At 39.9% G+C, this 12,791-nt stretch overlaps 1 protein-coding gene across 2 annotated transcripts in view; it reads left to right on the top strand.

Annotated features, from left to right (window-relative positions):
- Positions 1-7,552: 7,552 nt before the first annotated feature.
- LOC119425072 (LIM/homeobox protein LMX-1.2-like) overlaps positions 7,553-12,791 on the top strand; it is a 56,354-nt gene continuing 51,115 nt past the window's right edge. Inside the window, exons 1-2 of one of the 2 annotated variants that reach the window (XM_037692597.1) lie at positions 7,553-7,619; positions 8,333-8,516. In XM_037692597.1, the coding sequence (XP_037548525.1) occupies positions 7,553-7,619; positions 8,333-8,516 (251 nt within the window). Of the gene's footprint in view, positions 7,620-8,329; positions 8,517-12,791 lie in introns of both variants that reach the window. The other variant, XM_037692596.1, reaches the window with a different exon arrangement.

The raw sequence follows: 12,791 nt of genomic DNA, 5'->3' as shown, positions 1-12,791 counted from the left end.
CTTTCTGCCACAGCTCGAGTTGAATCTCCTGGTTTTGTAACGAACCACTCAGACTTGGACTGAAGCGCCACCTGGACCCTCTGCAGACGATTCAAAGCGTGGGACCCTGAAAACTGTGATATGTTCCACAATTCAACTTCCTGTCTGACTGACGGCTGCACACAGGCGCCCAGAGAGCTTTGCACCACAGAGACGGCTGCTGAACTCCACAGCCCATAAAACTTCTAACATGCATCAGAGATCATAAAAATAAGACGTCAACTGCTGCTGATTTCCTGAGGAGCCTTGCTTTACAGCTTCCCTTGACATATTGCTGCTTGTTTGAGCTGTTCCAATGACAGCAGTCAACGTGTGGGGCACGTCTGATCAAAGGCTGCTCGTGAAGCTTTGAACTGTTTGTATTTGTGCTGCGTTAAATTTACAGGGTGTAAATGTTACTGATGGTTCCAAACATGAAACCTCCTCTGTGCCTTGGATCTGTTTTGTGATGCAGCTGGTGAATTATGAGCCGAGAGCTTCATTAGTGTCCTCCAAACCAACGAGCCCCCCCAGCCTGAGCCTCATCTGTCTGACACTATAAAAATGAACAAACAACTTGTCTAGTCCTTCATTCTTCCACAAACATCTGAAACACTAAGAGTTTTCTTCAGCTTGGATCGCTCACTGATCTCGGGAGAAAAACAGGAAAACAAAAAATACGCTGCACTCAAGCTTAATAATCATGTTTATGTAATTACAGTACAAGACTGACCTCAAAGGTCAATCAGTAGATGTGCATCCAGTAATAACTTTCTGAACGTTTTATTAAATACATCCAATGGTTCATGAGATATTTTGTTAACAAGCTGATGGAGATGACTGTAGGGGAACACCACCTCCACTTAAACAGATATCATTCATGTGTTTGTGTTTTAAACTGTTAAAATAAGATGCACTTATTCCCTTGGGAATGAACAGACTTTATTTTACAGCTGTTAAACTCAGCTTACAAACTCCTTAGTTGACACTAATCTAATGTAATGAAAAACTGTCATTGTGTTAACTTCACTTTCAATGTGAACTCATTTCCCTCGAAACGGACAGATCGTCTTAATGGGAGCTTGTGGTTCATTTTGGCCTCGAAGTGAAACACCTGCCGAGGAGTTTACTCCCAGGATTTTCCCATGGAGATAATTTTAAAAGAAGCCTTTGTTTCAGAATAACATTCTGTTTTCAGGAGATGAACAGCGACACCTGTTGGGCGAACATTACATGTTTTTCCACAGCTTCAGAATTGAATGTGTCATTGAAAATGTCTGTTTAAAGTAATTTCTCTCTAAGATAATCTTGTTTATTTTTCTCCTTTTAAAAAGAAGTGTGACTTTTTAAAGGCAGACAGAAGAAAATGGACTGTGATTTTCTTTAAAACATGACAAAGAGTTACGAACCATATCTCGTCAGGTGGGAGGTTCCTAGGTCCATCTGAAACACACAGACACACAGTGAATGCACTGCACTCAGTTCTTCTCCACCACTTATACTTCACACTTCACCGCTCTTCCTACATGAAGGAACTTCGAGCAAAACTTCAGAGAAGACTCTTCCTCCTAGTGAGATGTCCTGGGAAGGAGCCTTGTCTGCAAACGTCTCAGGACGAGAGAAACCTGACTGAACCAGAGCCATAGCACCACAGAGTGATCAATCCCAGCTGACTTCAGAGCCAGTGGCCGGACCTTTGTCCCTCCAACGGTGACCGGTGACTTTTGAGGACACAATCCGCCTTTCAGTCACCGGAGCCTCTCAGGCCTTGCTGGTATCATCATAAGCAGTTGTGGAACATTCTGACAGTTTATTCTGGTGAGAGAGACCCTTCACTGCACTTTCTGGTGATCAGACATTCACAATAACATTAATTTAGATACACCACAGTTAATTTAGACAATTTTAACTCCACCCCAACAAACCAGTCCAAGATTCTGCATTTTATAAAAAGTTACACTGAATTTAATAATCAAATAACCTTTGATACAAGGCCATTTTGTTATTAATTTGTGTATTAATTTTTATGAATAAGCTTCATCAGTTATATACATCAGAATATTATTTTTGTAATAAAATACATAAAATTCACTAAAAGTGTGATTATTTTGGCAAATCTGTGTGTATGAACTGATTTAATGCTCTTTAAACACGAGCAAGAATTCACGTTTCATTTACATTTGAGGGTAGACACTGGTTTATTTTCCTCTCCAAGAGGTGGTGCCCACGCATAACGAGGTTATTTGCATAATAAATGCATATCTTATGAGCTTAACTCATAACTAATAAATAATTATTATTATTTCCGATCAACAAATCCCTCTCCAACTCAAATAATTAATTGTTAATTTTCCAGCAAAATTCTCAGACTGTGTTCAGGATTCTGTATGTTCCAGAATATAAGTCACATCAGTCAAAAAAAAAAGCATCATGAAGAGGAAAAAGCATAAGTCACTTCGGCGTATAAGTCAAATTTATTATGCATCACCACTGACCCGTCACGTTTATTATGAATTTATTTAATACTAAGAACAGCTTCATTCCGCCTGAGCGGCGCAGCGAACTGAGGCTGTTTTGACCCTGAGCAAACAGACATCTAGTGGCTGCAAATGGTAATGTTTACTCTGGCTCATGTCAGAACAATTCATTTCAAGCATCAGCCAAAAATTGCGTTATGAGTATGGAGGAAAAAAAACGTATATAAGTCGCAGGATTTGCAAATTTATGCAACAAACTGTGACTTATGCGCCAGAAAATATGGTAACTCAGCTACCACAAGACCAATTTTTAAGTCCAAATCTGTTACATGTCTCATGTTGGAGACATTTTTGTGTTTGCTGTTTGATTAACTGTAGCAGCCATCTTGAATTAGGCCGGCCTAAAGTAAATCAGCTGTAGCAGTACCGCTTGAATTTGTGGAACATCAGAACCAAAAATGTTTCGGTCTCTGTGTGGAACCTGCAGTCATGCCATAAAAACGGAGATAACAGAAAAAATATACTTTCCAGATATGAACTTTAACCGTTAAACACCTGACTGAGGTTAAAGGTCGTCTGATGTTTCTCATTGCACAGTCTGAACTTGGAGTGAATTGGCTGGAGAGACTGGTTCCTGTCCAAAATGTGTTCCACTTGTCAAACTGGGAAATATAAGAAGATTTTTGTAATTTCAAGTCAAATTTTTTAAAACTTGGTAAGATTGTTTTCAACATCCTGACACTCAAAGCCTTCATCAAAGAAGACTAAAAACCTTTATGTTTTCTGATCATGACTGAACGTGGCAGGTCTGTTTTGATCTTTGTGATAAGAGTCTCGTGTAAACTGGAGGCACCAGTAAAACAGAAGACAGTCTCTTCAGCTCGGCTGTGGCTTGTTTTAACTCGAGATCACAGCTCCGCTTTTACGTCTTCTGTACGGCTAATTTGAAAATTGCAGGACAGATTTAAGGAAAACACCAAGAGGAACCACGGAGCAATCAAGCTTTATTTGAAGGATCTGTCGCCATCCTGAAGTATTTACAAGTTTTAAACACACACTGATGAAATATTAAGTAAAACTTTGTTACTCGGACAAAAGGAGCTGTGGATCAAAACATTCACTTTGAAAGATCAGATCTTTAAAAGTGCTGCACTAAAACACACTCGCCTGGTATATTTTGTGCATTTTGTCCACTGGGTGTCAGAATTGGCTGAAGAGCCTGTCCCCACACACACACACACACACACACACACACACACACACACACACACACACACACACACACTCACACACACACACACACACACACACACACACACACACACACAGGTTTGTTTTGCTATCTTTGTGGGGCCTTTGCATTGACTTCCATTCATTTTTCATTCATTTCTATAGCCTAACCATGACCTTTATCCATAACCTAACCATTACCAGTACATACCTAACCCTAAACCTAACACATCCTCAATTCACACCTTAGTCCTAAACCTAGCCCATAACCCACCAATGGGACTTCTTCTTATGGGGCCCGGGCTTTGGGCCCCATAAGGAGCAGTTGGTCCTCACAATGGAGTATAAGTTGGAAAAATGGGCCTCACAAAGTAGCATAAACAAGGACACACACACGCACACACAGATCATCACCCAGCAGCTGTCTGCTGTAGATGAACAGGACTGTTTGTGAAAATAAATAATAACAGTTGGACATAGATGTAGTGAAACTCAAGTACTTTTTACATGTTTTGACAAAAAAACCTCTAAAAATGTAAATGTATTATTTTATCTAGTGTGAGCTAGGACATAAAATTTGATATAACAGTGTTACTGAACTAGTTAAATTGTTTTTATTTACAAGAAGAACAAATGCTTATTTCCTGCCACCATTCTAAATTTCATCTGGTGGTTTATGAGATATTTTACTAACACAGCAGACAAATGAACACTCGGATACACCTGGACAGCGACAATAATAAAGTTTGAGATCTGTTTATTTATCAAGCACGTTTCCATTCAACTTAAACACAACAGCCACGAGAATCCTGCTATCGACCTAATTCACCAAATGTGTTTTATGACCTAAAACACAAAATGTGTCATAAAAAACAGGAAATTATCAAAATACACATGAAAATATTCTACAGACTAATGAAAAACTTCTAATCTCTCAGTCAGAACTGCAGCCAGTTTCTACAGAGACTGTCTGTAAAAAGGTACAAAGTGTTTTGTTGAATTTGTTTCTTTTCTCTAAATGAAACAATATTTGGATTAGTATATATATATATATATATATATATATGCACAGCTACTGTTTCTGTCTGCAGCAGGTTTCCATCATTCTGTATAGAAGGGTGAAGTCCTAGCCTGCTTCATCAGTTCACAAACAAGTGTTGCCTTTCTTCTTCCTCTGTGGAGCCAGAGATGTAAAAAATATTTACACAATTAAAATAAAATGATAAATGGACTGTACTCATATTGCGCCTTTCTATCTTATCAAGATACTCAAAGCACTTTACAATATCATCTGTGTCCTCATTTACCCAAACATACATCTAGATCTACACAAAGAATAATCAGAGCTTTATCACATTCATGCACCGATGGGGCACACATCAGAGGCAATGAGGGGTTCAGTGTCTTGCTCAGGGACACTTGGGCATGTGACTGCTGGTGGAATCAAACCTCCAACTCTTGCATTGGAGGACGACTGCTCTAACCACTCAGCCACAACCGCCCATGATAACATGATCACAATAAACAAATAAAATGTAGAAATATTTCAGTATAATAAGACTATTCAGTTAGAGTATTATCTGTCTGGATGGGCAAATTAAGCAAAAACACTCTGAGTTTGTATTTATTCAGTTTTTCTTTAAATGCTCGATCCAGTCGATGATTTAGACGTGTGTTGCTGCTAAATCTATATCAGGGGGCTTCCTCGTTTTCATTTTCCTCCATTGAATGGATCAAAGTGGACGCAGAGGAACATACTTTGGCAGTAAACCAAGCTCACCATAGTTTCCACTTTATGATCCTTTCAAAATAAACTACAACGGTAGAAAAAGATGCTGGAAAACTCCGAGTTGCTTTTTTCCCTGTTTTATTTATTTATTTATTTTATATTTGGAAGAACCGTGAAGTTGTGTCAAACAAAAGTGAACTGTGTGAAAAACACTGTTAGGATCATTTTCAGTTGCAGCTCTTCTGGATGAGCTAGACACACGACTGGAAGCAGGAAGCTGAAGGCCATGCGCCCCCTAGTGTCAGACTGCAGTACAATTTTTAAGTCCCGCCCATCCATACAAACAAACGCACATTTTCCTGGCTAAAAAGAAACAAAAGTGTAGACTTTAGATCATTTCTGTTGAGCTGTTTGCTTTAACGAGTTAGTTGAGACTTAAGGAACGTGTCATGGTACTCTGTGATGAGCTGGAGCGGTGTGTAGGTGGGACTTTAGTATCAGTGCTACATGTGCAGCTCCAAAAATACAACACCGCCACAATTAAAAAGAGCTTTCAATTAAAATAATAACATGATTGTCTTTGAATTTATCTATTGTATCCTGCATGACTTTGAATCTTCACAAATCACACATTTTCATGTGTACGTATTTTTGTTTTAATAATATTTCATATGTTACATTTAATAATGAGAAACAGTCAGCTGTGATTCTGATCTATAGGAAGATAAACTTTTTGTTTATGGTTAGAGAAGGGAAAAGTGCCACAATCTAAAACCCTCAAACGCCCATTTGACCTGTAAGCCACCACCGCAGGACAGGAGTGGCACACTGGAAACCAGTTGACAATAGCAGACAAGACCAACAAATACTGACTCAGATTAACAGTTTAATTTCCGTCCATCAAAGACTCCTCTGTTCTTTGTAATAACTCAGAGATCTCTATCAGCCAGCTGACCCCCCCATCATGAACACCCCCCTCCATGAACACAGGCTCTTTATTGCTTCTCCTGCTGGTTCTATCAACGGGATGGATCTGGAGGTTTGTTGCTGATGAGACGATGACCGGCTGAATGGAGCGCAGTGAAGCTGCAGGGAGGAGACGCACAGATTTCATCTGTCCACACTTTTTACAGCTCATCATTTCTAATAACTCATATCAGCTCACAGCTGCATTTAGGACCCTTCAACAGAGTCCAGATGTGTCACCTCATCACATCAGGCCTTCAGGGGTTTAATCTGCAGGTTAAAGTCTATACAAACATTTTATTACTATTCTGACCTATTATTATCCATCCATCCATCCATCCATCCATCTGTCCATCCATCCATCCATCCATCTGTCCATCCATTCATCCATCCATCCATCCATCCATCCATCCATCCATCCATCCATCCATCCATCTGTCCATCCATCCATCCATCCATCCATCTGTCCATCCATCCATCCGTTCATCCATCCATCCATCCATTCATCCATCCATCCATCCATCCATCCGTCCATTCATTATCTTTACCTGCTTCTTCCTTTTATTATTATAATTACTATCATTATTTTTATTACAAACGTGTGACTCTAATTAGAGTTTATTTATTGCCTATATTTTAAAATATAATATTTTAGCCTACTGGTGGATTTCCTTCATTTCATTCTTAGTTTTAAAGATAAATAAAGAGGAAAATCTGCTTCATGAAGGTGAGGAGGGCCCGCAGGTGAGTCCTGTGTTTTTAGTGCAGCTCGGTGGTTTGAAACTGTGAAATTGTTTTTTTTTATTTTATGTTTTTATGTTTTGGGGTTTAATTTTCAGACGGACTGGAGGCGGATCCATCCACAGATCTCAGCGCGCGTGGGGAGGGGTTTTTGTTGCCCCCTTCTTCTCTGGTGAAAGCCACGCAGGCTGCCACATCCCACTCAGCACATCTGGATCAGCGTGTCTCCAGCACCTCTGGATCCGCTCGCGCGCAGGAGCTCCCAGCTTCGCGTCTCTCCTCCGGCTCCGTCAGAGGTTCGGACATGCAGGAGGAGGCTGACAGGGACTTTATGGAGCTGGCAACAAGTGCGGCGCGCGCGGCTGATGTGCGCGCTGCGCCTCGCGGGCAGATGCTGCAGGACTTTAAGGTGGAGGAGAGGCTGAGGACTGATGGAGGCTCCCTGCACGCGCTCATAGGTGAGCTCTTCATTCAGTTCACGTCTTTTAAAGTTTATAAAGTTGCTCCAGGAATAACTACTTACATTTAAAAACGTGAAATAAAATACAACTTCTCAACATATTTTATTACAAACAAAAAAAAAAAACCCCTAATAATAATAATGTTGTTTCTGTGGATTCAATAATTCCTACAGAATTACACACTTTCTTTTTTTTTATTTACAGTGTGCACCAGAAATTAATAGACAATCATAATATTTTCCTCTTTTGGGGGGATCAGCAGAAAGGATAATTAATAAACTCCATAAATCATTAAATTGACCTCACAATCTTTTCATTTATCCAATCTTAGATCCACATTAATGATTTGATCAACAGTTTCATTAAAGCCGTCCTGCAGGGAGAGATTTAAATTGGGGGCTTGTGAATATAATGTGGGAAACAATTTACAACCAAGCATTTGAGTAAAAATATAAGTTTTGGAGGCTTCTTGAAGCTGATTAAATTCTTAAAAATAAATGTAAGATATATAAAAACAAGGTTGTTTATTCGTTAGCATCAAAACCAAAAACAGAAAAGTATTTTTGGTCTCCTGATGAAAAGTGTTTTGTTTTTTTTAATCACAGCAGCAAAAAGTCAAGTTTATCATCTATAGGTGAAGTGTCCCCCCGTCCTCTCGTTGTCCCTCCTGCACAAGACTTATTTTGTCCCCCTCGCGTGTCTCCCAGCAGGGGAGTGTCCCCCGCAGGCCGTGTGTGAGGGCTGCGCGCGGACCATCTCGGACCGCTTCCTGCTGCGGGTCAATGGCGCGTCTTGGCACGAGGAGTGTCTGCAGTGCGCCGCGTGCCAGCAGCCGCTCACCGCCACCTGCTACTGCAAGGACACCAAACTGTACTGCAGGAGCGACTACCAACGGTAAGAGGGGCCCGGGGGGCCCGGGGGGCCGCAGGCTGCGGGGTGGAAGGGGGGAGAAACATGTTAAAAGCACGTGCCGTGCGCCGTTTGTTGAGCTGTTGTCCAACAGCGCAGAAGGCAAGAAAAACACTTATAAACATACACAGAAATATTGTTTTATCATTAAAACTAAAAAAAAAAATGTTCAGGTAAATTTTAAAATTCAACAATTGTTCCTGTTTCATTAAATTGACAAAAACACATTACAGGAATTTACTAAAAAATATATATAAAAACAGTGTGGGGCTTTAAGATGTGTTAGTGGTGCAGTGTGTCTGATCTTTTAAGTGTAAAAACAAATGCCTTCGGAGTTTAAATTATGAGCAAAAATAAAAATGCAAGTCTGGCCCATCAGTGTGAGGACAGCAGCAGAATCTTTAGAGCTGCTCCAACAAATATTCAGTCCAAAAAATGTGTCAACAACCGACCAGTTTAATGACATCAACCTAACACGCGGTGATTTTATTAATATTATTTAACTGATCCCAAAGATAAGTTTGTTTTTGTCTTTTGTGGACTCTAAAAGAAATGTAAGCAACAGATGAGAGAAGTGGTGAAGCCAATAATTAGAGGTTGTTATCTTGATGGGTTTATTGTCTCCTGACTTGTTTATCATCACAGATTCTGTGGGAACACTCTGATAACAGCTGCAGGTTTCAGGGTGCTTTTCCCGGGGAGGCCGTCTTCAATTTAGAGGGTCGGGGGTTTGACTCGCAGCCCCTGCAGTGTCCTTTGTGACCCCAGGCTGACCCTGATCTACTTAAGTCTGAGTCGGCTTCACAAGTGTAAAATCTAAATGTTAGCGCTGTATGAGTGTCAGGGTGCATGAGAAACACTGAAGCTCTTTGACGAGTCTGGAGAGGTTAAAAACCCTTGTTATAACTCTGTGGAGCATTTAGAGCTTTGAATCCTGCAGGTTCACCTGAGGACCCCGAGGCAGCAGCTCCTGACCCACAACATGATTGTGACTGTGGCTTTTGACCCCAACGTTTGCCATTTTACACGTCCAAAAACTGAATAACCCGACTTAATATGAGCGCGTTAAACTGGCAATGTAAAGTCCTGACCCAAAAAAGTTAGCCGGTCGTCTGGACGAGTTCAAAAAACAAACAAAAAAATAATATAGAAACGTTTCTTCTTTCATCTGAAAGACTTCTTCACCTGGATTACTGAGCACGCATCAGGATATAAAGTCCTGACATCCACATAAATCATTTTTATCTGTTTGATAGTCCTTGTAAAATACGGTGAAAAGTTATAGGCAAACATTTGTAAATATCCAGGAACCCCCTAGGTGCTGTTCTGTGACCAACGCTGGGGTCCTAACCAAGCTTTGTGAAGCGCTGCTCCAAACAGCAGCTGTCAGGAGTCGTTTTGGTGTCAGGACGGAGTCGTCTTGTGAAACCAGCAGAAAGTGAATCGGTTCCACAGAACAGAGCTGGTTTTCTGACGGCAGGCAGGTGAAGTGTTGAAGAGCAACCCCCCCCCATCCCCCTGTAGCTGGGTGGTCCGGGGGCTTTCCTCAGAGAAGCTGGCACCGGCTGCAGGCCGCCTGCCTGTCGCAGCGTCTCTGCTGGGTTCCCTCTGCTCCAGTCTGCTCTCTGCTGGGTTCCCTCTGCTCCAGTCTGCTCTCGCAGGCCTTTGTCTTCCTTCGAGGCTTCATCAGAACCAGAGCTGGAAGTTCGACCAAGAGTTGGCAGCGTGCGGCGAAATCACACGCCGACACCAAAACCGATGCACCTCCCTGAAGGAGACACCCACGGACTTAAACACATGAGATGTGGAAAAAATTTAAACGAAATTAAATACGCACGTCATCAAAAACACTAATCTGTTTACATCATTCTGACGCGACTGATTCTAACAAGAAAGACAAAAGCTTCAAAACATCAACAAGGATTGTTTTTTAAAGGAAAATAGGATGTTAAAATAAAATACTTTAATATGGCTTAAAAATAAGCTATAAGTTTAAAGCTGTGAGATGTAAATTATGCATTTATACAATTATAAAACAAAATTGTTCAGCATTTTACTCTAAAACAAAGCTGAACAGAGACAACTCTAAATGTGTGCAAATCTGTCCCATTTTATAATAAAATGTATAATAATTAATGTAAAACACAAATGATAGTTTGTTTGGTTTGTTCAAGAAATAAACATCTGTTTGGATCATCTTTCATTGCTGCATTTGTTTTACTACAAATAAAATAATGAGTAATAAACCTGACACAGGCTGAGGTTTGTCCGAGCTGCTTGTACGTAAAATTAATCAAATTCATAGGAATAAGAATTAAATTGACAAATAAATAAGAAATTAAAGACAGATATATAACGTAAATGCTAAATTATGTTCTAATAATTGCTTCTTTTTTTTTTTTGCTTTTCTCCCTCAAACTGAAAATAATTCATTTTGCTGAAAGCTATAAAAATAATGGCTCAGAGAGAAATTTATAAGTCTGTTTAAAGAGGAACAAATATTTTGTTCAAAGTGTAAACGAGACACACGATCATCTACTTTATGAAAGTGTCATTTAAGTTTGACGTATTATATTTTCTGCCAGAGTAAATAAAAATAAGTAAATTAAGCAAGCAAAGAGCTAATTTTGATGTTTTGTCAGCTTTCACTGGAGTCATGGGAAAAACAGGACATGAACACAAAACTAGACATTTTGTGTTCATTCAATAAAAAGTTCAAAAATAAAATAAATGAACTAAATGTATTTTTTTTTTTCAGATTGATTTCAGTTGTTCGTGTGTTTTAGAGCTTTCATGAGGGATTTGGCAGCTTTAATCTTGGAAAATGTATTTTCTGCTGAACATAATCATCATCACTTTATTTCATACGTAATATATTCTCCGTCTGTATTTAAAAAAAAACAACAACACAGTTAAAAATCTTTTCTACTGAGGCTCAAAACAGTACATTTTAATATTAGCCTGTTTTTTTTTTTTAATTCAGACAATCAGTTTGTTAAAAACATCTGTACAAGGCTAATTTAAACCACAAATAAAAGTAAAAATGACATTTCAGAGTAGAGATGCTGTAACGAGAGGAGTCAGAGGGAGAAGTGTCTTACTAACCGCTGAGGGTTTGTCATCATCACGTCTTTTATTGGTGCTGTTTGATGACAGAATTGTTTTCCTTATAAACCACCATTGTTATATGCCACAATGCATTATGGGTAGTGCTGGTGTAACAGTAGCTGCAAAACAATCCATGAACCTGTATCAAAATAAATGCACCCTAAATCAGCTTTATCGCTCATCATTGGACAAACACGTAAAACGACAACCATGTGCGGCAAAAGGTGCAACAATAATAAAAAAAAAGAGGAGAATATTTAGATTTTTAGGAGTTATCAGACACTGAGGGCCACAGAAAAGTTTGAGTAAAATCTCCAAACAATCGTGTGTTTCCAGCTTGATGACAGACAACCTGCAGGCGTTTCCTGAAACGCTTCAGAGCTGCAGGTTTGTTGTGAGAAGGACCTTCAGGGTTCTTTACGTCTCTTCTCGAGCACGTAACATCCGGGGCCTTTTATTCCTTTAAGTGTCCGAACGATTGCTGCCCAGAACCGACTGATAATCCTGAATCATGAAGGTTTCAGCTCATGGCTGCAGCTCTGCAGATTCAGACCGTCGCTGTTCGTCGTGGTTGATCATCTCCAACAGCTGCAGCCCAGTGAGCTGCTGGCTTCATACTGGCTGAAGTTATTATTAACAGTCCTCAAGTAAGAACTCCAGTGTTCAGCGACTCTGCTCAACAACGAGCTGCAGAAACGATAGCAAAGAATAAATATTCATAAATAATCCTTGGTGTAAAAGATTTGCTCCGGTGTTTGGGATCTTTGTTGTGTTTCAGGATCTATTTTAGGCGAAGCAGTAATATCTGACTTGATGATACTTTGGTGTACTGATAGGATCATAGCTGTTTCAGTGCCCAGGTCCTGTGGCTGTAAAACGAGCACAGATCATCAGCCCTCCACCACCGTGCTTGACAGATGGAGAGGTATTCATGTTGACACGCTGTGTTTGTTTTTCTTCGTTTGCAGCGCTGCGTGTTATGGTCAAACATTTCCTGTTTGGTCTTTTTGGTCCAAGAGGGCATAGTGCCAGGAGCCTCGTGGTTTATTTCAAAAGCTATTTAGCAAATCTAATCTGTGCTGCCATTAAAAAAAATTAAAACAATTATATATATATATATATATATATACTTGAATGCTGACACATTCAACT

This window comes from Nematolebias whitei, chromosome 18, assembly GCF_014905685.2.
Source record: "Nematolebias whitei isolate Nwh7 chromosome 18, NemWhi1, whole genome shotgun sequence".
In the NCBI taxonomy this organism is placed as follows: Eukaryota; Metazoa; Chordata; class Actinopteri; order Cyprinodontiformes; family Rivulidae; genus Nematolebias; species Nematolebias whitei.
Note: the sequence above shows the minus strand (reverse complement) of the source record. Positions and strands in the feature narration are given on the sequence as shown.